Source organism: Convolutriloba macropyga, chromosome 5 (genome assembly GCF_964194025.1).
Source record: "Convolutriloba macropyga chromosome 5, txConMacr16.3, whole genome shotgun sequence".
In the NCBI taxonomy this organism is placed as follows: domain Eukaryota; kingdom Metazoa; phylum Xenacoelomorpha; order Acoela; family Convolutidae; genus Convolutriloba; species Convolutriloba macropyga.
Genome location: NC_134472.1, coordinates 43,918,649 through 43,939,621, shown reverse-complemented (window position 1 = coordinate 43,939,621; position 20,973 = coordinate 43,918,649). Strand labels below are relative to the sequence as shown.

The 20,973-nt window shown below is 35.5% G+C and overlaps 2 protein-coding genes across 2 annotated transcripts in view; one reads left to right on the top strand and one right to left on the bottom strand.

Moving 5' to 3' along the window:
• Window positions 1-453, top strand: part of LOC142340377 (uncharacterized) — a 26,286-nt gene extending 25,833 nt beyond the window's left edge. The window contains exon 4 of the mRNA XM_075390955.1: window positions 440-453. Within this exon, the coding sequence (XP_075247070.1) occupies window positions 440-453 (14 nt within the window). The remainder of the gene's footprint in view (window positions 1-439) is intronic.
• A 2,940-nt stretch (window positions 454-3,393) lies between these two features.
• The window catches only part of LOC142340022 (uncharacterized), a 133,229-nt gene continuing 115,649 nt past the window's right edge, over window positions 3,394-20,973 (bottom strand). The window contains exons 8-10 of the mRNA XM_075390420.1: window positions 9,042-9,197; window positions 8,564-8,718; window positions 3,394-3,778 (exon numbers count right to left, since the gene is read on the bottom strand). Of these exons, the coding sequence (XP_075246535.1) occupies window positions 3,598-3,778; window positions 8,564-8,718; window positions 9,042-9,197 (492 nt within the window). The 3' untranslated portion in view covers window positions 3,394-3,597. The remainder of the gene's footprint in view (window positions 3,779-8,563; window positions 8,719-9,041; window positions 9,198-20,973) is intronic.

The following is a 20,973-nucleotide window of genomic DNA, read 5'->3' as shown; positions in this document are numbered from 1 at the left end:
AGATCAGAAGCAACGACAATAAGACAGCTTGACAGAACTCACCAACATTATACAGTAGGGTATCTCACCAGCATCGCAGCAACCGTAATTTTTAGCAATATTATCGAACCAGTTAACAAATCATCACATCATCAATGGACAGTAAAGAGCGGCGTTAATTTTACATATGCTTACAGGACCTGCTCAAACATTGTATTCAATATAACCATCCGAAACAACACTCAACGAAAATAAAAAACAATGCGATAAAAGTTACATTCATTAGATGCTTGCAGACACACTTAGCTGACAGATTCCAAGAAAATAACCGCAATAGCTTCGTAGAGCTGCAGTCTAAATATAGTTAACAGAAATAAACCAAAGAGAAAATTTCTTTTTGTTAAATTCTGAGATGTTATATTTTGATTACAAATCTGTATGTTTTTGCTGCTTCTTTTAGCTGTTCTCAAATAACCTTCCATTTAGAGTGACACAAACTCCCTTGACCGTATCTTTTTGAATTGAAGTAAAAAAAAGTTTCAGAGTCAGGAAGTCATTTTGAGAGCGAGGTAAGTCACGCGTGACCAAACACTTAATCACGAAATTTAACAAAACTACTCGCTCCAATAAAAGTAAAACATAGCCGAAAGAATTCCAGAAACGACTCGAAGTGGATTTAATCCACTTAAATGCCATCCAACTCCTCATCAGAATAAACGTGCCTCCAATAATTTACAATTCTCTTGAAATAAAACCATAAAACAAAAAGTAAAAATATCAAATCTATTTAAAATATGATAAAAATTCTGATCAAATTCTGCCATAAATTGAATACACCAAAAAACTATCTCTACCCACTATTACATCATCAATACAACTAGTGACTACTAAAGCCGCTTATGAGATTTTTTTTTAAAATACTTGAAGTCAAATCATGAAAAAATAAGCTCTTAAAAACAACTTTGACAAAAAACTGGAAAAAGTTAATAACATAGCTGGCAGATTGCCAGAAAATAGCCGTAATAGATTCGTAGATCGGCAGTCTCAAAAAAACAGTAAAAAAAAAGACCAAAAAAATTTTGTCTTTTCATTGAAGGCTGATCTGTTATTTTGATTAAAAATCTGTATAAGTTATTGCTGCCTCTATTAGCTGATCTCAAATAACCTTCATTCAGAGTGACACACACCCATTTGACCTTATCTTTTTGAATTAAAGTAAATAAAAAACAATTTCAAAGTGAGGAAGTCATTTTTGAGAGTGAGGTAAGTCCAGTGTGACCAAAAATTTAATCACGCGAATGAACAAAAAAACTCGCTCCACTAAGAGCGAAAAATGACGTCACGCATGCAATTCAGTTGAAATTGCATGAACGAATGAACAAAAAGTGGCTGTGACGTCATATGGTCGTAACAAAAATCATGACGACGAAACAAAAAAAAACCAAGAGAAGGCCAATAATAGCCCCAGCTATCGCTGTGCAGCTATTAATAATTTTTAATATTACAAAAGCATATAAATCTAAACTAAAATTCTTTTCAGCCAAAAGGGTTCCCAGATGCTCGCAATACAATAGGCAAATCAAAATAGGTTAAGAAACTTGCTAAAGAACAGAAAAAAACGAAAAACTGCAAAAAATAAAATTAGTTCCAATTTTCGACATTTTTTGTCATAATTCTCAACAAAAAAATGCTTCATATCCACGAAACTGTAACCACGTGTTGACTAAAAATTGCTCAAGTAATAGGGGTATCTTCAATACCCATTTCAGGAAGTAAAACAAAACAATAGTAAAAAAAATTCGTTAAAAATTAGCCCAAAAATCAGCAAAATACAAGAAAAACATCCCAATTAGCATAAAATTCATATAAATTTTCAGAAACCTTCAAACCACTACCAAACCCAGCCTAAAAATAAAAGCAAATCTTAACCAAACTTCTTAAACAAAAAAATGAGAAAAAACTGCTTTAAAATGCCGCACGTGAACAAAAAATTTCGCTCGGCTACAAAATTTTTTTTCACACCTCAATTTCTCGCCCTCTAGAAAACAGCGATATAAAAAAAACCACTCCCTTTTCGCTCCTCTTCAGTTTGTTCAGCAACAAAATCACTCCAAATTTTTTCACGTTTTTCATTTCCCGCCTCAAAATTCACTCCAATAAAATTTAAAAAAATGACTTCTCATACTCCTCTTCGAGTCGTAAAAATGATGTCACGCACGCACTTCAGTTGAAATTGCATGAACGAATAAAAAAAGATTTGATGTGGTTGTGACCTCATATGGTCGTAACAAAACTCTTGACGACGAAATAAAAAACATAGCAGGACAAGTCCTGACGTACAATTCAGAAGAATTTTCATTGACTAAACAGAAAATTAGACCTAGAACGGACTATGAATGGATTGGGAAAACCATTTAGAAAGAAATCCGATCCAAAAAATCGAAAAAACAGTAAAAATCAGGGTGAAATTGCCGCAGATGAACAAAAAACCACTAGCGAGAAAGCGAATTTGTGTTCAAACACCGTTTTCTCACTCTACTTTAAATTTAGAGCAAAAAAATTTCACACCGCAAAACCACTCGCTTTTTCGCGCCACTTCCTGTTTCGGCGTGAACAAAATCACTACTCCAATTTGACTTCAGAAATCATGAAAATGTGTGAACAGATCTTAAAAAAAGACAGCGCCCCAATACAATTCAAAATCTTTGAATTGTAAAAACCCACGAGAGGGCCAACAATAGCCTCAGCTATCGCTGTGTGGCTATTAAAAATGACATTTAAAAACAAAAACATAGAAATCAACCAAATGGATCTTACGAGAACAATGAAAAATAATAATACAAGATTATCAAATGCGAATAACGTAACCCCGCTGGCAGGAAATAAAAACTGACCTAGATAAGTAATCAGAAATGTCACAAAACACAAATACAATAGATCAAAATAACTTCGAACATTTTGAGATTATTTTTTGCAGAGCACTTGACAGAATAAACACAGCTTATGATAGAAGAAACTTTAAAAGTAAACCAAAACGTTTGCTTTTTTGTAGAATCTGTGCTTCACACGGCCAAACGAAAGGTTTTTTGAAAGACAACCAAAAAACACAAACAAAAAGCAGTAAAAACCTGTATAAAACTCATTCTCCCCACTCGTAAAAATTTGCCACACCAATACTTCTTTCAAGTGGGATGCTAAAAAACGAAAAATCGGTAAAATGAAAAATTGCGCAATTAGAAGAACAGGATTAATATAATTGTCCAAAAACTTCGTTGCATAGCAATTTATGAAGGGCAAGCCAGTAAGTTTTTAATTAAAAAAGTAAAAGGGCCGGCATAACATTCAACCAATTAAAACTCGCAAACGAAAATAGAAAAAAAGGTACTACATTAAGCCTTGCGGAGTAAAAACTAATAACTTCTAAAGAAAATATACTAATAATGCATGCCTAAAATGCACATATGCTAAATTCTGAAGTAAACTAATTTACAAATAATCTACAATTAGAACATTGATAGGATTAGAACATTATTGGGATAGAATTGCATCGGCATATGTACCAGGAAGTCGTCGATTAATTAATTAATTAGCACGCTGAGGCCATAATAAGTTAGTTGTTTAATAGTTAGAGGAGGATGACGTGTTCTGTAGTTTGAACAGTCTGTTGATTGGTTTCACAAAGTGTGCATCAGTCTGTTGACAAGAGGGACAGGCGAAGGCTAGACTGAACTCAGCATACCTTTGAGGCTGTGGTCGTGAACTCGAGAGCAGTTGTTTCTCACAGTTAGAACACTTTGACCTAAGCAACAGTTTTTTGATCATGAATCAGCAATTCACGACAGCTAAAGGTAATTTTATAGAAACTTGAAACCAGAACAGCCAATGAATGAATTTAACATTCGTTCCAACTGTTATGCAAACAAACTGTTTGTTAAATTAAAAGACTGAATGAAAAGGGTGACTCTAAATTTAGGCCAATTAATTTGTTTCCTTTGAGAAAAGCCACCACAAAATTCAGTCATTCTAAACGACAGAAGCCTATCTTCACGACTTAATGTAGATATCTCTGTTTTAACCTCTTATTCTTGCTTCAGTACTGACAAATTTATACATATGAAAGCATCTATCATCATTTTAGCTCGGCAAAGTTTTAGCGAAGAAAGATTAGGTCTTTCTTTATTGAAAGGCAAAGTTAGAGCAATTTGAAAACAACAGCAAAGTTTCTTTCTAGATCAAAGTTTTTGATATCAGTTACATCTTGTGCTTAGTAGCTCGTCTTGCCTACTGTTAAAGTTCAATTTTTCTAAGCGTCAAAGTGATCTAATTTGGTGTGTAAATTCTGCATATTCGGTCAAATTCTAACATACTCGGCAGATTGCCGGAAAATAGCCGCCGTTGATTCCAATAAGCATGATTGGGATTGAAAGAATAGAAGATTTTGAAAGAAAAAAGATTTTTGTGCAAAAACATTTTTTAAGTCCGATTTATTTTGATGGCATTTCGTAGTTGAACATACTTCTGTTTCTCAGAGAGAGAGGCTACAGGTGCTACTATCAATACCAATAAGCATTAGAGATGGTAACTAAGACTTATAGGAACGACGTTCAAATAGCGGGCATCTAAAATTGGGCTTTATGGGTTTATCCCGTTTCTATTTCTGACTTAAATTTTTTATACTGACTCTGTTCATTTTGAATTGCTTTGCTGAGCAACTGATGTTCAAAATCACTTTTAGCAGAAAGAGAGAAGAGAGAAACTAGCCTAGAGAAGTCAAAAAGATATCACGCAAAATGTTGAAAAAGCGGCAAAATGAGGTAAAGCGAAACATTTTTTTATTCGACGAAGTAAAAAAAAATAGCCGGAAGAATTCCGGAAACGACTCGAAGTGAAAATCCAATTAAACGCCATCCAAATACTCATCAAACAAAACTTGCCTTCACTAATATATGATTACCTTGAAACAAAGTCATGAAACAAAAAAGTAAAAACAATAAAATCAAATCTTAAAATATGATAAAAAATCTGATCAAATTCTGTTATAAATTGAGATCCCGAAAAAACTACCTCTGCCAAAATAACTTCATCAAAACAACTAGTACTTACAAAAAACACTTGTGTGAATTTTGAAAAAAAAATACTTAAGGCTAAAATCATGAAAAAAAAAGCTCTTAAACAACTTTCACGGAAAAACTGTAAAAAGTTACTAAATTTTTTAATATCCCAAAAACATATAAATCCAAAGAAAAATCCCCTTCAGCCAAAATGGTATCCAGATGCTCGTAAAACAATAGGCAAGTCATAATAGGCAAAGAAACTTAGCTAAAAACAGAAAAAAAAACGAAAAACTGCAAAAAAATTAAGAAAAATAGTTCCAATTTTCGCCATTTTTTTGTCATATTTCTCAACAAAAAAATGATTCTTGCCCACAAAACAGTAACCAATTGTTATCATAAAATTCTCAAATAGAAGGGGCTTCACCAATACCCATTTGAGCCAGTAAAACAAAATAATTGTCAAAAAACGGAAAAATTTGCACGAAAATCACCAAAATACATTAAAAACCTCCGAATTATCATAAAATTCATATGAATTTCCAGAAAACTTCAAACCACTACCGAAACCAGCCTAAAATTAAAGCAAAATCATAACCAAACCTCTTAACCAAAAGAAATGAAAAAAAACTGCTTTAAAATGCCGCACGTGAACAAAAAAATTTCGCTCGCTTTGAGAAAATTTTTTCACACATCAATTTCTCGCTCTCTCAAAAACAGCGGTATGAACAAAAACCACTCTCTTTTTGCTCCGCTCTTCACTTTTGTTCAGCGCCAAAATCACTCCAAATTTTTTCACGCGTTTCATTTCCCGCTTCAAAAATCACTCCAATAAAATTGATTAAAAAAAAGGACTTCTCCAATACTCCTCTTCGAGTCGTAAAAATAGGAGCGCTATAATAGCCGGCCGAGAAGATGAGGGCGGCTATTAAAAATTACACTTAATTCGGCGTTTAATTACACTTAATTCGGATTGGAAAATCAATTTTGAAAATCAGTTAAGCAAATCAAAAAAATCCTTGTCAAAATGACGCATGTGAACAAAAAACCAATAGCGAGAAGACGAATATTCGTTTAAACACCGTTTTCTTAACCCGACTTTAAAATTAGAGCAACAAATCACTCCGCAAAACCACTCGCTTTTTCACTCCACTTCCTGCTTCGGCGTGACCAAAATCATCAGTTCAATTGCACATCAAAAACCATGAGAATGTGTCAACAGATCTTAAGAACTACGGAAACGACTCGAAGAAGAGAGTTGACCACCCTAACCAACATAATGATTATGCTACTAAAACACTAATCACAAACAAATACATGAAATTGAACAATTAAAAAGTTATCCGACCAGAAATAATAAAGCATCTGATAAAAACTTCTTCATAAGTTGCAACTCCAAAACACCTATGGGCAAAAGATCATGCGACACGTTTAGTTTTTATTCTATAAACGACAACAAATTGGCAGAAAAACCCACCAAAAAAATTAAGAAATTAAATTCTCTGCAACAAAAAAAACTAAGCTACAAATAATGGTTATATTGCCAATATGCTATTTCTAAAAACCTTTTTTAAAAAAAAGACGTTTGCAATTCCTTGTGGTCAAGCATACACCAACCGAACACCTTGCAGATTTATACAAAAAAGCGAAGTACGAAAAAATCCAAAGTAAGTAAATTGTTTTATTTTCAGTGCAAAGTGCCCAGTCAAGCTACTAGCGACTTGCAGTAATACCTCTAGAAAAGCATTTTAAAAAATTGAGCAGAAAAAAGTAGCGAAAAACAAAAAGCAGAAATTGGCAAAAAAAGCAAAACATAGCTGGCAGATTGCCAGAAAATATCCGCAATAGCTTCGTAGATCTGCAGTCTAAAAAAAACATTAAAAAGACAGACCACAAAAATTCGTCTTTTCATTGAAGGCTGATATGTTCTATTTTGATTAAAAATCTGTATAAGTTTTTGCTGCCTCTATTAGCTGCTCTCTAATAACCTTCATTTAGAGTGACAAACACCCATTTGACCTTATCTCTTTGAATTAAAGTAAATAAAAGTCAATTTCGAAGTGAGGAAGTCATTTTTGAGAGTGGGGTAAGTGTGACCAAAAATTTAATCACGCGAATGAAAAACTCGCTCCACTAAGAGCAGAAAACGACGTCATGCACGCACTTCAGATGAAATTGCAAGAACGAATGAACAAAAAGCAGATTTGAAGTGGCTGTGATGTCATATGGTCGTAACAAACATCGCGACGACGAAATAACAAAAAACCAAGATAAGGCCAATAATAGCCCCAGCTATCGCTGTGCCGCTATTAAAAAAACTGACGCAATTCCAACAAAATCTTCATAAAAATTACTCAATAATCTTTACCAAATCACCTCAGAACTAACAATCAAAAAGCAGCAAAACAACTAATTTGAACCAGAGGCATCCCCAAATTGTTGTAGGAACTTGAATACAAAGATCATTTAAAAACAACTTTAAAAAAGTTAGAGAAAGTGTAAGAAGTTTTTGATATTACGAGAGCACATAGAGCTAACAAAAGTTCATTGGAGCAAATAGAGCAATGAAAAGCTTACAAAACCACAGGAAAATTATGGAGGCTAGCTAGGAAACTCATAGGATTAAAAAAAACTGCAAAACAAAAATTGAACAAAATATTTTAAAATTTCTGTTTATTGTCATTTTTTCTCAACAAAAACGTTTAATACAAACAAAACTTTAATCACTTGGTATCTAAAAATTCGTAATAAGCGTCTATGCAAATCCAATCCCACACAAAGCAGTAAAACAAAACAAAGCGAAAAATTGCTAAAAATTTGCCTAAAATTCAGCAATAGCTGAAAAACCTGCAAATTGGCATAAAAATCACATTAATTACCAGAAATCTTCAAACCACTATCAGAACAACCCTAAAAATAAAACAATATCATAATTTAAAAACTGTTTTAAAAAGCAGCAAGTGAACAAAAAACTTCGCTCGCTTAGACTATTTTTTTCACACCCCAATTTCTCGCTCTCTCGAAAATAGCGGTGTGAACAAAAAACTCTTTTCGCTCCACTCTTCAATTTTATTCAGCACTCAAACAATTCACGCGCTTCATTTCCCGCTTCAAAATTCACTCCAATAAAAGTGATTAAAAAGATCTTCTCCAAAACTCCTCTTCGAGTGGTAAAAAGACAGCGCCCCAATACAATTCAAATTCTTTGAATTGTAAAAAAGGAGCCCACCTCCCAGATTAGTAGGTGCGTATTATTTGCAACCCCAAACGCACCCGCCATATTTTTACACAATGATTTACTATGTAATGACACCTTCTCTGAAACTGTGGGGTGCATAACGTATTGGGATGCACAAATGCAGAAGATCCCACTTTTTTGTCTTTTTTTCTCTGCTTTCTGAATTTTATCAAGAAATTTAAGTAAATTTAAAAAAAAAATCAGAAAACATTCTAAGCGACTCTCAATTACTGTGGAGAAAATATTTTAAGCAAAGAAAGTATTTTAAGGACAATGATTTTGGAGCATGATTTACCGCTCGCTGCAGCAGATGTTAGCAGCGAATATGTCGAATGGGTAAATCACTCCCACTTGGAAAGATGTTCCGACCCACTCTCTCCCACAGTGACAGCAGATACACAACACACTGGAACCCTCCAGACACTTGACACACACGCAACTAACATATTGCTGCAAAATACAAATAAGTTGTCATCAATATTCGTTAATGGATTTTTTTCGTTAACGGAGTTTTTTTTCTAATTAAAGTAATAAAAAATACTTCTAATATCTGCTATGTTAGAAGTTGCATTGCATCAAGCTTGAAAATCTAAAATTTCAGTACTCTGTATTTTAACGATCAAAAGGGGTCGTCATGCTCAAGAACAGTTTAGTTGACTAGATAACCATGCACTGGCAAGCAGCCGCTTTTAGGAACTTCAACTGTCACGCGCTTTGTGAATATCGTGACTTGGTGGAGAGGGTGGTGGTTGCCGATAGTAAAAAGGACTGACATGTTTGTGGTGATGGTGGTTGTTATTATTGAGCAGGGTGAAGGGGAGACTGCGCTCGTCCTGCTGGTGTCTCACTGGAGATACAAACACACATCCATCTATCAGAGGGTATCTATCGTACACTAACAGTCTCCTCGCACACATCAAACAACTCAACTGCAAACAACGTCATTTAATTAATTTGTATTGAAACAACGTACACAATACCAAAAAATCAGAACTTAAAACGACCACACAACTAAGAGATTATGGTTTCAACTCTGAGAATATATTGGCATATGAAATACGATTAAGAACACTTCAGTCACCTTCTTTTGTTCTAAATGACAATCCAACCAGCTTCAATAATAGTGACATTTTGAGGATTCTAATCTAAATTGCTACCAACACAAATCAACTGCCAATGTCACCCAAAACAATCCTGTAGAAAACAAGGGGTTTCGGCTGTGCGTCAGTACATAAAATTCCCGCCCATATAATGTTATTATAGAAGCAAGCGTAAAATCTGTAATTCAAACAATTCGCAGATACCCTTAGAGATATGTGTCTTTCAACTAATTAAATATTTCCGGTAAAAAAACAGAGCCGATAGAAAATCTGAAACGACTCGAAGAGTCGTGCAATACAATCACTAACTTATCCTTGCCTAAATCACAAAAATGAAAAATGCCACGCAAAAGAGCAATATAGCCGACAAAACGCGAAAAAAATAGCCACCCTTGAACTGCTTGAAGCACATTGGGATTGAAATAAAAAAACATAGCAGGACAAGTCCTGAAATACAATTCAAAGCATTGAATGAAAAATTTAGGAAACTCTACCTGAACAGTAGATCAATTGAGCAATTCCAGCCAAAACAAAAACAAAATCATCTCAAAAAAATTGAGAAACAAACAATCAAACAAACCAGACAAAAATATACTCATTGCTAAAAATCTTTCAGCTTTCACCAGTAGTAGTGAAAATGCCTGGTTTGTAACGGGGGGGGGGGGGACCTGTCCCCCCCGTTACAATACAGGCATGGTCTTTTTTAGGTATCCTCTTAGAATTTCTCTGACTTAGAGTGGAATAAAACTTAGCTGTTTCATTTAGTTCTTCGAACAGTTTCATGCTTTGACTTGAAATTTGTTTTCCCCTTTCTAACCGGGAAAGTTGGTTGGTGTTTGTATAAACAATTTCTGCTTTCTTGTCTCAGCTTATCAAAGATAAAAGTACACGTGAATTTAATTAGCTTCAAGGCGTTAGTCCAAACTTTAGCTTCTAATCAATAACCGTTAGGAATAAAGGAAATACGGGCTAATTTTGCCCGGCATATTATCAGCACACATACAAAACTTTTATTCCATAAATTTTACCAGTTCTGTTCACTAAATTACCAACATGCAAAAAGTTTAAAGCAAGTTTTTGATTGCTTTTAATTGGAGTCAGTACTAGATTCATATAAAATTGCACGCCGTGCACGCTTGTGAGGAACAACTGGGGTTTCCTCGTCGCTCTCTTCAGCTTCAAATAAAATGAATTCGTTATGACTGGGTGTGCGTGGTTCCTCGCTCACTTCACAGCTATTTACTTCCAACTCACTTTCATTGTACGTGCGTTGAAGGAAACCCCAATCTGTCTCCTTGAAGCTGTTGTCTGACCTATCACCCAGCGTGCTTGAATTCAAACTTTGTATTTCCGGGCGTTCGTCGCCGTTACCAAGAGTAGTTTCTGCCCCTTCAGAATTGTTGGTGTTGTCCATATTTACGTCCCAGTTATCCAGAATTTTACGCATGAAAATGTCGTCTACAATTTTGTAGTGGCCAAAAGGTAAGCTTGTTATACCGTCGTCAAAAATAAAGCGTTTATCATCGTAGGCGGACAAACAAATTTTGATCGTGCGTACTGTAAAAATGTCATGTTTTTCTGACGCTATGCGGTAGTTCGGTGCACGTTCAGTTGATTGTTGCTCAAGGACTTTTTTGAAAGACTGGTGATTGAATAAGCGTTGTGTGGAGAGGGATATGCCCTTCATGCTCTTTTTCTGGGTATCTAAATGAGAAAAACAAACATTTTTCGCCGTTTTTTACTGGAATTTTCTATGCCCTTTGGTTTTATATTAAAGAATTTTGAGTTGTTTGCTTGGATTAAACATATCTAGAAGTCTCAGAATTTTAAAGAACATAATTGCAAAGTTTTTTTTTTGGATAAGTAAAACAACTGGAAAAACATACCTGCTGTGATTATGGAGTACATCTTGGATTTGATTCCAACAAATTCTGTCATTACTGATCCTGCCAGTTCATCTTTGAATTTGAGGACTTTCTTTTTATTGGTCGGGTTGTAGAGGCTTGATTCCTTTGGGTAGTTCGAAAAATCGAATTCTTTAGAGAGAGTGGGATTGTTTTTTAGGTCAGCGTAGAGGTCTTCTGTCATAATTGCATACGTCAGGGAGTCTGTATCACTGTACAAAAGTTTGCAAGCAAAGTTTTCTTTCATTATTTTATAATGAAACCTGAACATAAACATTTTGGAGAGATCCAGTATTGTGGCTCCAATGATCAACGGCTTTGACCAAGTGAACTCAGTGCGACGAAGAGTTACTGCAGCCAGGTTCGGGTTTAAGATTTTGAACGACTTAAAGTTAAACTTTGAACTTTGTTCTAGCAGCTCTTTCTCAGATCTTACTAGCATGACGTTGGTACGTTTTCTCGGATTTTCACACATTTTCCCGTACACACTATTTATCATTAATTTGAAGAAATTCTCGTCAAATTTGTTTGTAGCCTGCTCTCTCTTTCTGCTATTTAACTCTATATAGGGAGCTAACCAAAATCCTTGCAAGAATCTGAGCACTCGGTGAACTTTAGTCACTTTCAGACCGAGCTCCGAATACAGCTGTAAAGTCAAATAGTGTAAAGTATAGTGGGGCTTGGCAAACATAGTTTGAAGCAGTTTTTTGCTCTTCGTACTAACCCTTACATTCATTTTCTCTCTCAGATTCTCCTGATATTGACTCAACCAGATAACTTCGACAGACTCTCTGGTTGGAGCAAGTGGATAGTCACTCTGAATGTCGTGCAATTCCGGGGGATATTCCAGGTCCACCTCCACGATGAAGCCGTATGGTGAGTCTTCTGGGGTTTGCAACAGCTCACTCAGTGGCATCTCAACGAGTTCAAAATCACCAATTGGTAGACAACAGGTTTGCATTATGCCCCCATAGAGATTATTTGCGTCGATTGTGAAACCGAAGGAACTCTCAACTGTTTTATCAAAGTCCTGCAAATATTTGTTGTTAGCTTTGAAAAGTCTACTCGATTAAACTGAGGACATGCCACCGCGCATAAGATTTTCTGCCATATCAAGATGTTCTCTCTCTTCAAGCAGCCTAACGTTAATGTTACATGTTTTGAGGTATGCATCACCCGCTAAGTTTGCTGCAGAGAAATACTGAGCGCAATCAAGGCCATAAGTTTCATAGCACACTTTGCGAAATTTTTCAAACACACAAGCCAGCAGCAGGGTGTCAGTTGTCAGATACAAATCGTGGTAATCGCCTAATGTTTTGCACTTAAATGTTCGAAAAACTTGGTTAGCATGCGCCAGGTTTTTGAGTGTTATAGAAACTTCACCACCAGCTAACGTGTTTTTCCACTTGTTTAGGGGAGGCAAACGTTTTTCACTGAATCTTTCAAAATTGTCAAAGTAACTGTATGGGTAGAAACTTTTTTGATGCAACAATTTTATTTGCTTTTTCGCAAATTTCTCTTCGAAATGGTTATCAATAATTTTAAATCCATCTGTGGGCAAAAAAGACACCAATTTTTTAAGTGACATTCCCATGAAACGGAAAGAGTCGAGAAAGCGCATATTTTCGAAAAGTTCAATCACTTCTCCTTTTTTGTTTTTGTACTCGCCAACCTTTACTCTGATTATCAGACATATATATTTTTCGTCTGTTTGAGGGATAACTTGTAGTTTACTATTAGAGCTGCAATATTGAATGGCTTGACATATATGATGCAAGTCATAGTTTGATAGGTTGTGGGCAACCACAGGGGTGAAATTTAGACTTGTACGCTTCAAGTTGCATGTGTTGTGCGCCCAACCGAGGAACTCACCCGAGTAGTGGCAATGATCTAACACTTTGATATCTTGTGCATTGAAGTCCAAACCACAGATCCAGCAGGCTTTAACTTCACTTTTGGTTTGATCGAGCTGACCAGTGAAGATTTTATGTTGTTGTTTTCTGTTGTGAATATCATATGCTAGACTTTCTATTGTTTTGATAAAGTCGGACATACAGTTTGGTGAGCGTACCAATTTGAACATTAGCTGTTTTTGTGTGGACTGTTCAATTGCAGTTATACAAAAGCCCGACGGAACATGTTTTTCAATGTTGTTACTTGAACTTATTTTTGGGTTATTGAATGCTGTGTGCACAGGTAGTAGAAGAGACTCTAGATCGAAATATAACACAATCGGTGCAAAGAACCTGGCTTGAAACTTTTTGAATTTTAGAATGCACGCATTCTCTTTCGGCATTTTGATGTGAACCGCTTCATAGCTGCTACAAAGTTTTTTGTGTCTTTCCATTACTTCAATGTTCGAATTTACATGAAAACAATTTCGGCAAATTTGAGAACGTGAATGATGTTTTCTACCACGAATTTTCTGTACTAAATTTACCAACTCGGTGATGAGGACGTAGTGGAAACTTTTACCGTCGCTTAGTAGCAGAAGATCCACCACAAATTCCTGATCCCACCTCTTGGAAACTCGATACGGTATGAGTTCATCCTTCTCGTTAAGTCTGAAACAAAGAAAAAAAATGTTTTTTGGATCGTAGAAGAATGAGTTGACATTGGTACAGAGGTTGCTAAATCATAAAATAAATTTAAGAAAGATTGACTCACCGAAAAACGTTTATTTGGACATCGTTTTCGTTCTCGAATATACCGATTTCGTCCACAGGCATTGGCATCTGGTGATTACCATACGGTTGATGAGCCCTTGGGTTTTTTGGTCCGTACAGAGAAGGACTTCGCTTTGTTCTCCAAGTGGTGTCTTCGTTCACCAGTGGGGGTCCATAGAATAAGTGGAAAGCAGCCGTGTAGCAATACAGAAAGCAGTTTGGATCTTCGTAGTTCCTGATGTTCAGTAGCGATTGCTCTGATTGGTACTTCACTGGCAAAGCAATGTAGGAGCCAGCACGAATTGGGGAGAACCTTGACAATTTTATCTCGAATGACAGAAGCTTTTCGAAGCGCCATCCGCTTCCATTTGTTGTTATTGTCGAGATACTGTTTATTATTTGTTCAACTTTATTCCAGAACATTTCATCTGTCAGATTCTCCCCTGGGTAGACGATGGTCATTTCTGAGTTTATGAAAAAATCGAAGTGTTCTGGTTCTTCTTGTTCAGATACGTCTTTCATCATTTTTATTTTTGCTGCAAATTGAATTTTTTTCGGTCCCGCTTCAGTCTCACTTCTGACGATCTGTTGAATCTCATGTTTTTGATTCATGAGATATTCAAGCATGTCGTTTTCGTTGCCTGACGTGTGCAATTGAATCGACCGTAAGTTTCCACTTATTGATGACATCACGGGTAGGTCACCACTGTATCCATTGTTTCTCCACTGGGGCATTCCGTGATTTAGTTTCATATGATCTTCGAACACTGATTTCAGTAAGAAAGTTTTGCTGCAATAAACGCAATGATGAATGGTTTCGGATCCATGCAGCTGCTTTGTGTGGTGGATCATTCCGACTAGCGATGGTGATTCGAAGTTGCACTCATTGCACTGAAGTGGCTTGTTCTGGGTTTTGATGTTGTGTATTGCCTTTCGATGTCTCCTTAAGCTGCGGAAACTTGAAAAAGTTTTCTGGCAGATATCACACGGGCAGCTCATTTCCGCAAATAGCTTTAAGCAAACAGTAGGCAAAGTTTGAGTTTGATCAACTTTCTGATAGCAACCAAATTTTGAAAATGAGTGTTTCATATCCAAAAGAATGATTGAATAAAGCCACTACGCCCAATCCTAACGGTGTTCTAGCTCGAGAAGAACTTACGTAGACTTCAGTCACACCCTCTTTTCTATAAACATTTTGTTCTTATCAGTTCTTGAAATTTAACCTTAACATTTGGCTATAATCTGTGTTCCTTTAGTTTTCGGAAACCTCTAGGACCTCACTCGAAGTTTTTACGATTGATTCGGTACCCAAAGGGAATGGAGCTCAGACACAACCTACTTAAAATCAATTTGAGTTGAATGGTCACCACTCCTTATTCCTAATTCAATTGTTAAACAATCTTTTGATCAGAAGTACCGCCAGTTTATGTTTTACGAGATCAAGCTCTGGGGTGCCAAGGTGCGGCCTACCGCTCGATTGATGTTCCACAGGATCAAAGCCAGCGGTAACAACTGGTTTTCTGTATCGAGTCTGGTTGGAACCCTTTTCGCTAGGAAATTTTATTTTTGTTTGGGGTTTGGTTATATGTGTTAAATATTGGTAGTAAATGTTTATTAGTAGCTGACAACCGGAAGACCACCTACCCTCATTTTCCAATTTTCGCATTTAAGTCACACTTTTCAGTCTCTTTAGTCTATTAACTCTCTTTAAAATTCTAATCGCAATTCCAAATTCTAATTTAAAAATGGATTCTGAACAAAAATCTTTCTCGTGCCCCTATATCTTCCCCTACAGAAAACATATCATTAAAGAAATAACGGTCATATTCAATGAATCCACTCTCCACAAAAAAAATTATACAGGAATTCTTCTGAAAAATATTGAGGGGCTGGTAATGTTGCTCGACATTGGTGGAAATGAGCACTTCCGCCTGGTTGATCTTATAAAGTATCAAATATTCGTTACCCCAGAAGAAAAGAGGGACACAAGACTGGAAAAACTATTCCATCTTGTGTCAGCACCAATCCACCGCGAGTACTTCTTCGGTACTCGCTAAGTTCAATCCCCTCCCCTTATTTTAGTTTAGTTTTTTTTATTCTTCATTAAAAATGCTTCGCTTTTTTTTAACTTCGAAAAAAATGTGAGCTTTCTCTTACACTCTGATTAGAATATATACTAGAGATATATGGTGCTCAAGATTTAGGACCTCATTGAAAGAGGGGAAAACCCCCTTTTTAAGCTTTCTTTTTTGTTTTTACTTTTCTTTCAGAGGAGTACAATGCGGTAGCCTATAGAGGAGAATTAGGGGGTCCAAAAATCTTTAAAACATTAATAAAATACGTTAAAAACGGGTCGAAAACGGCGGCTACGCCTTGTTTTCGAGGTCGCTGATTCCAAAAATCGTGTTTTCAGCTCTGTAGGACCTCGGCTTCACCTATTTCTTAAGGTTTCGGGTTTGTATCAACACTTATGCGTTTTTTTGAAATTGTCAAAAATTTAGTTTTGAGTGTTCATTTTCTGGCTCGTAACCCCGTAGGGTGGGTAGGTTGCAGATATAGGGTTGTTTTTTGATGGAATTTTTTCATTTTTGAAAAATTTTGAAAAATTTTCTGATTTTTTAAAAGTTGTTTTCTGTTGAACTGATGTTTTTTCAAAATAAAATGAAAAACATTGATTCCACTGGGTCATTATTCAGACGTTAATTGTTGCACTGCGTCTGTGGAACAACCTGGGGAACAAATTTTTCCTCAAAAAGGAAAATAACTTCGGAAATTTTGATTTGTTTACTGTGCAAAATTATCGAAATTTTTTTCATTTTATAAATTTTGTTCACATTTTGTTTAAAGAAATGTTGAATATATTTCAACAATAGAGCAACAGTATATGCAGTATGTTTTACAGACACCCGCTCACACAAGAGAAGATTTTCTGTTAAATTTTTTCTGAATTTTGCAAAGATTTTGTCATTTTCTCAACTGAGCACCTACTATGGTTTTGTGATAAATGTTAAATTTGTTCGATTTCTTTGATCTTTCTCTTTTTTAATGTTTCCCATAAAAATTTACCAAGTACTAGTCCCAGTAGTATCACCCTGTTGCTTTCCAAAACATTTATTGTAGTGTTTATTCTCAAGAGTTAGCTGCAAAAAAAATTCAAAAGAATGTACAATTTCATTCGTTTTTATATTAGGTTAGAGAGTTAGTAAGATTGAATAAATTGAACACTATAGCAGTTTTTTCCCTTCAGTATAGTTTCATTCTGTTTATCAAGTTTTTCTCTGGATCCGATTTCTTCAATCTTTGTTAGAATTACTGACAAGTTTTCGTTTTTTGGGTGCAAGACATCGGCATGCGGGTGGAGTCACTTGACTGTCCGAGCAGTTGAGATCATCTACTGATCGAAACACTGGTGTAGTAGGTGTCTCTGGTGGGAAATTCAGATAGTTTTCACTGTCATTAAATTCACAGTCAGGGCTATCAATATTGGGAATTTTCCAGAGAGCCTCAATTCTTTCGAGATCTCTCCAATATCCTTCTTGATTTTCGTATAAAGGTATTTCTTTCAAGTCGTAGTCGTAGAAGATCTTCCGAACATTTGCTTCAAGAACAGAGGTGTCAAATATAAACTCTCTGGTGTAATTTGTTACAAAATCCAATGTGTACTGGGAGCCTTTTAGTAATGCTTTTTCGAAACGAAATGACTGGATGAAATCTAACATAACTACCGGAAGAGACATGTGATTTGATGTAACCCAGGTATCGTTTGTCCATCCTTGTTCAATAATAACGATTGTTTCTTTCCTGTATGTTTCGTAAGCTATTGTTCTTTTCTCTAAGCTTTTCTCGCTTTTCAGAATAATAACTACTGGAGACATTTTGTTTCTTAATGCAAGAACTGCAACGAAAATTTAACTGTTGAAAACGACAAAGTGCTCAAGGAATATAAATAAGGAATATGTTCACTTTTCAACACTTGCGTATTGTGGTTGAGAACTATATGTCGTAAAGTTTTATTTGTTTATACAAAGTTTTGCACTAAGTGAAATTCAGAACAGGCGTAAACCCAGACTGATAAGCGTTTGCTTTTGGCAAACAACTTAACATAGTGTATTTTATTATCTTAAAGTTTTGACATGGACCCCAGAGATAAGGTGTATTCTGTTCAATATGTTGGATAAAATGCATAAGGTTTTTATGGTATTTGGTCTTGGTATTATCACTCCTGGATCAAAGTTCAATTTCTAACATTTGCTTTTATTTTATTGTAATTGGGTGCCTTGAAAGCTATGTACTGTAGGCTATAGTTAAAAGACGCTAGAGTTTCTTTGCAATAATGCTTTTATTTTAATATGATTTAGGTTTTGAGGAATTATTATCGACCAATCACATTTTTATAGTGCTCAAAGTCTAGCAGCTCTGTGAGTATGTGTTTTGTAGTACTTCAATTTTATTTCCTTTTCCAACCATTCATTTGATTTTATTCTCTTATAATAAACAGTATATCACCTGAGTGCATTAAAATGGAAAAATCTGAAACCCTCAAGAAAGACATAGAATTCTGCGATCAGTTTATTGATATCTCAGAAACTGCAAAAAGAATTGTAAGGGTCTCAACTAAAACCTATGAAACTTCAGGTACCTATGTTGCAATAAAGCTGTTCAGAAGGAACAACCAAAGTGATGATGATTACAAATTCTCCCAAAGAGTAAACCTTTCTCTTTCAGAATTTGATAGACTAGTGGAACATATCCACAGAATCAGAGATCTGATCGATTCAAAGGACACAGAGGTTCCTTTAACAGTACAAACTGAGCCTCCAAAAGTTACATCGAAGGCAATTAAAAGAAAAGAAGGCGAGAACGATAAATTTTCACAACATATTCGTTCAACCAACGATACGAATTCGGAAGACGAGAGTCAACCCCTATCGAAAGTCAAGAAAAATCTAGCACACAAAAAGAACTTAGCCTACAAGATAGAAAAATACAATGGCTGAAGCAATGTACGAACGTTCTCCAGATTATTTTCGACAATTTCAAAAATCATTTCGCTTTCTTCTTTTCTTTTGTAAACCAAACTTGGACAAAGATAAAATTGCTAATTTTGCGTTTGCATACCACCAAAAAAGTTCATTTTGTCACAACTCCTCTGTTCATTACCATGTTCTAATTTCATCTGAAAATCTATCAAGCTTAGAAGGAACCGACAGCTCAAAAGCTTATGCAATACCTTGTTTATTTACCTGCTTTAAATGTCTCATTTATGATTTGGACGGGTTCGTTGTTCACGGGCCAATTTTGGAAAAACTTATTGACGCAGTTGACTACTGTCTACAACAACAGAATCTGCACAGAAACTTCTTTTCTATGAAGAAACTACCCAGCATTTGCCATGCTGTAAAGCAAAATGTTCAAACTCAAACTGACTTTGTACCACTTTTGACTAATCAACGCTTTGTGGAGATATATTACAACGAACACTACGCTGAATTTTCAAAAATTATTGATATTATACTTAGTGGCTATGGTTCGCTTAATGTTGACAGTGAAACGTTGTTTGTAAAATTTGTATTTGAACAAAAATACAAAAATTAAATTTTCTTTGAGATCGTTTTTTTAACTGAAAACAGAGGAGTAAAAAAAATGAATTATAGCATATGCTTTGCAAATCGTAGTAGGTCATCATCATTCATGTACATTGTGTAAGGGTATTTATTGCTAAAAATAACATGAGCAATATAAATACAAAACAGACCACATAGTTTTGAGTTAGTTTTTTGAATTGGCATCAATGTACACAGTTGAATTACTTCTCCATAGAAACTGTTTAGCCGTCTGTAAACTACAAAGTAGAATTCCAGCGAATTTCCCAATGGATCAGCAAAATAAATTTTGTCGTTTTTTTTACAGATGAGTAGCCAATGAGTTCCTATAGTTCCAGCTTTCGATGCATTGACTACAATAAAAGAGTCTGCAAATAGCTTAGGAAAACTATCAGCTGGGAATACTCCGCAAAACAGAAATTTTAAATGAACACATTTGTTGATTAACTTGGCAATTTTAACATTATCAATATTATCCATTAGTCACTGGGTATGTAATAAGAGTGTTTTTTGTGACTTTTCTCTCAGATGACACGTAAAATGTTGAACTTCGTTCTCCCAAAAACAAAATTTCAATGTTATCTGTCAGTGCTCTCGAAAACGTTAGCTCAACTGAAATTGAACAGTTTGTCAATTCAGGGTGAATAAAATCATGTGATGCTTCCTGTGTTGAAGTTAAGTCAAAGGCCATAATAAAATGGTTGGGATAATCTGATAGAGATATACCAGGACCACCCTTATCAAGAAAATCCAAAGCCTCAAGCGTATTAAAATAAAGCCTTTGATTAGAGGCGGTTGAAATGGGCGTGCCAACTATTGGAAGTCCGTTACGATAAATAACAATTTGACTCAAATCAAACTTTTGATAATGAAAAGGTGTTGTTCGATTTGTTCCAAGGTACGCGCGGTTTGTTGTCATTGCGATAAGCATTCTTCGAATTGGTTCCTTTGAGAAGACATCTTCTTGTCTCCAACTTTGAACACCAGTTGTAGCTAAAAATGTTCTTGGTAAAACCTCTGTATAGCGATACACTGCAGGTGTTTTTAGTAGAGTCTTCTCAATTGCCGTCAAAACATGATCCGATACTGTCATTTTTCTAACATACAGATTTGCTTCAATTATTTTTACTTTGTAATGTTTGTTTGACTCGGAAATAACAGCAAAATCATTTGTTGATCTTCTGAATGAAATTCTTAGAGTAATACCACTAAGCAGGTGTTTATCACACGTTAGAATGTCACTTGATGGTTTTCCAATAAAATAGTTTTCATTGGAGTTGGCTACGAGGGCTTTTCTTGCTGTAACATCCTCGGCGCGACCGTCGGTGCCATCAATTTTAGCTGGCTCATCCTCGTAATAATATCCTTGACAAACTAGCCATGTGTTTTTTGCAGTTTTTCCTGACGAAAATTCTGTTTCAATGAATGCTTT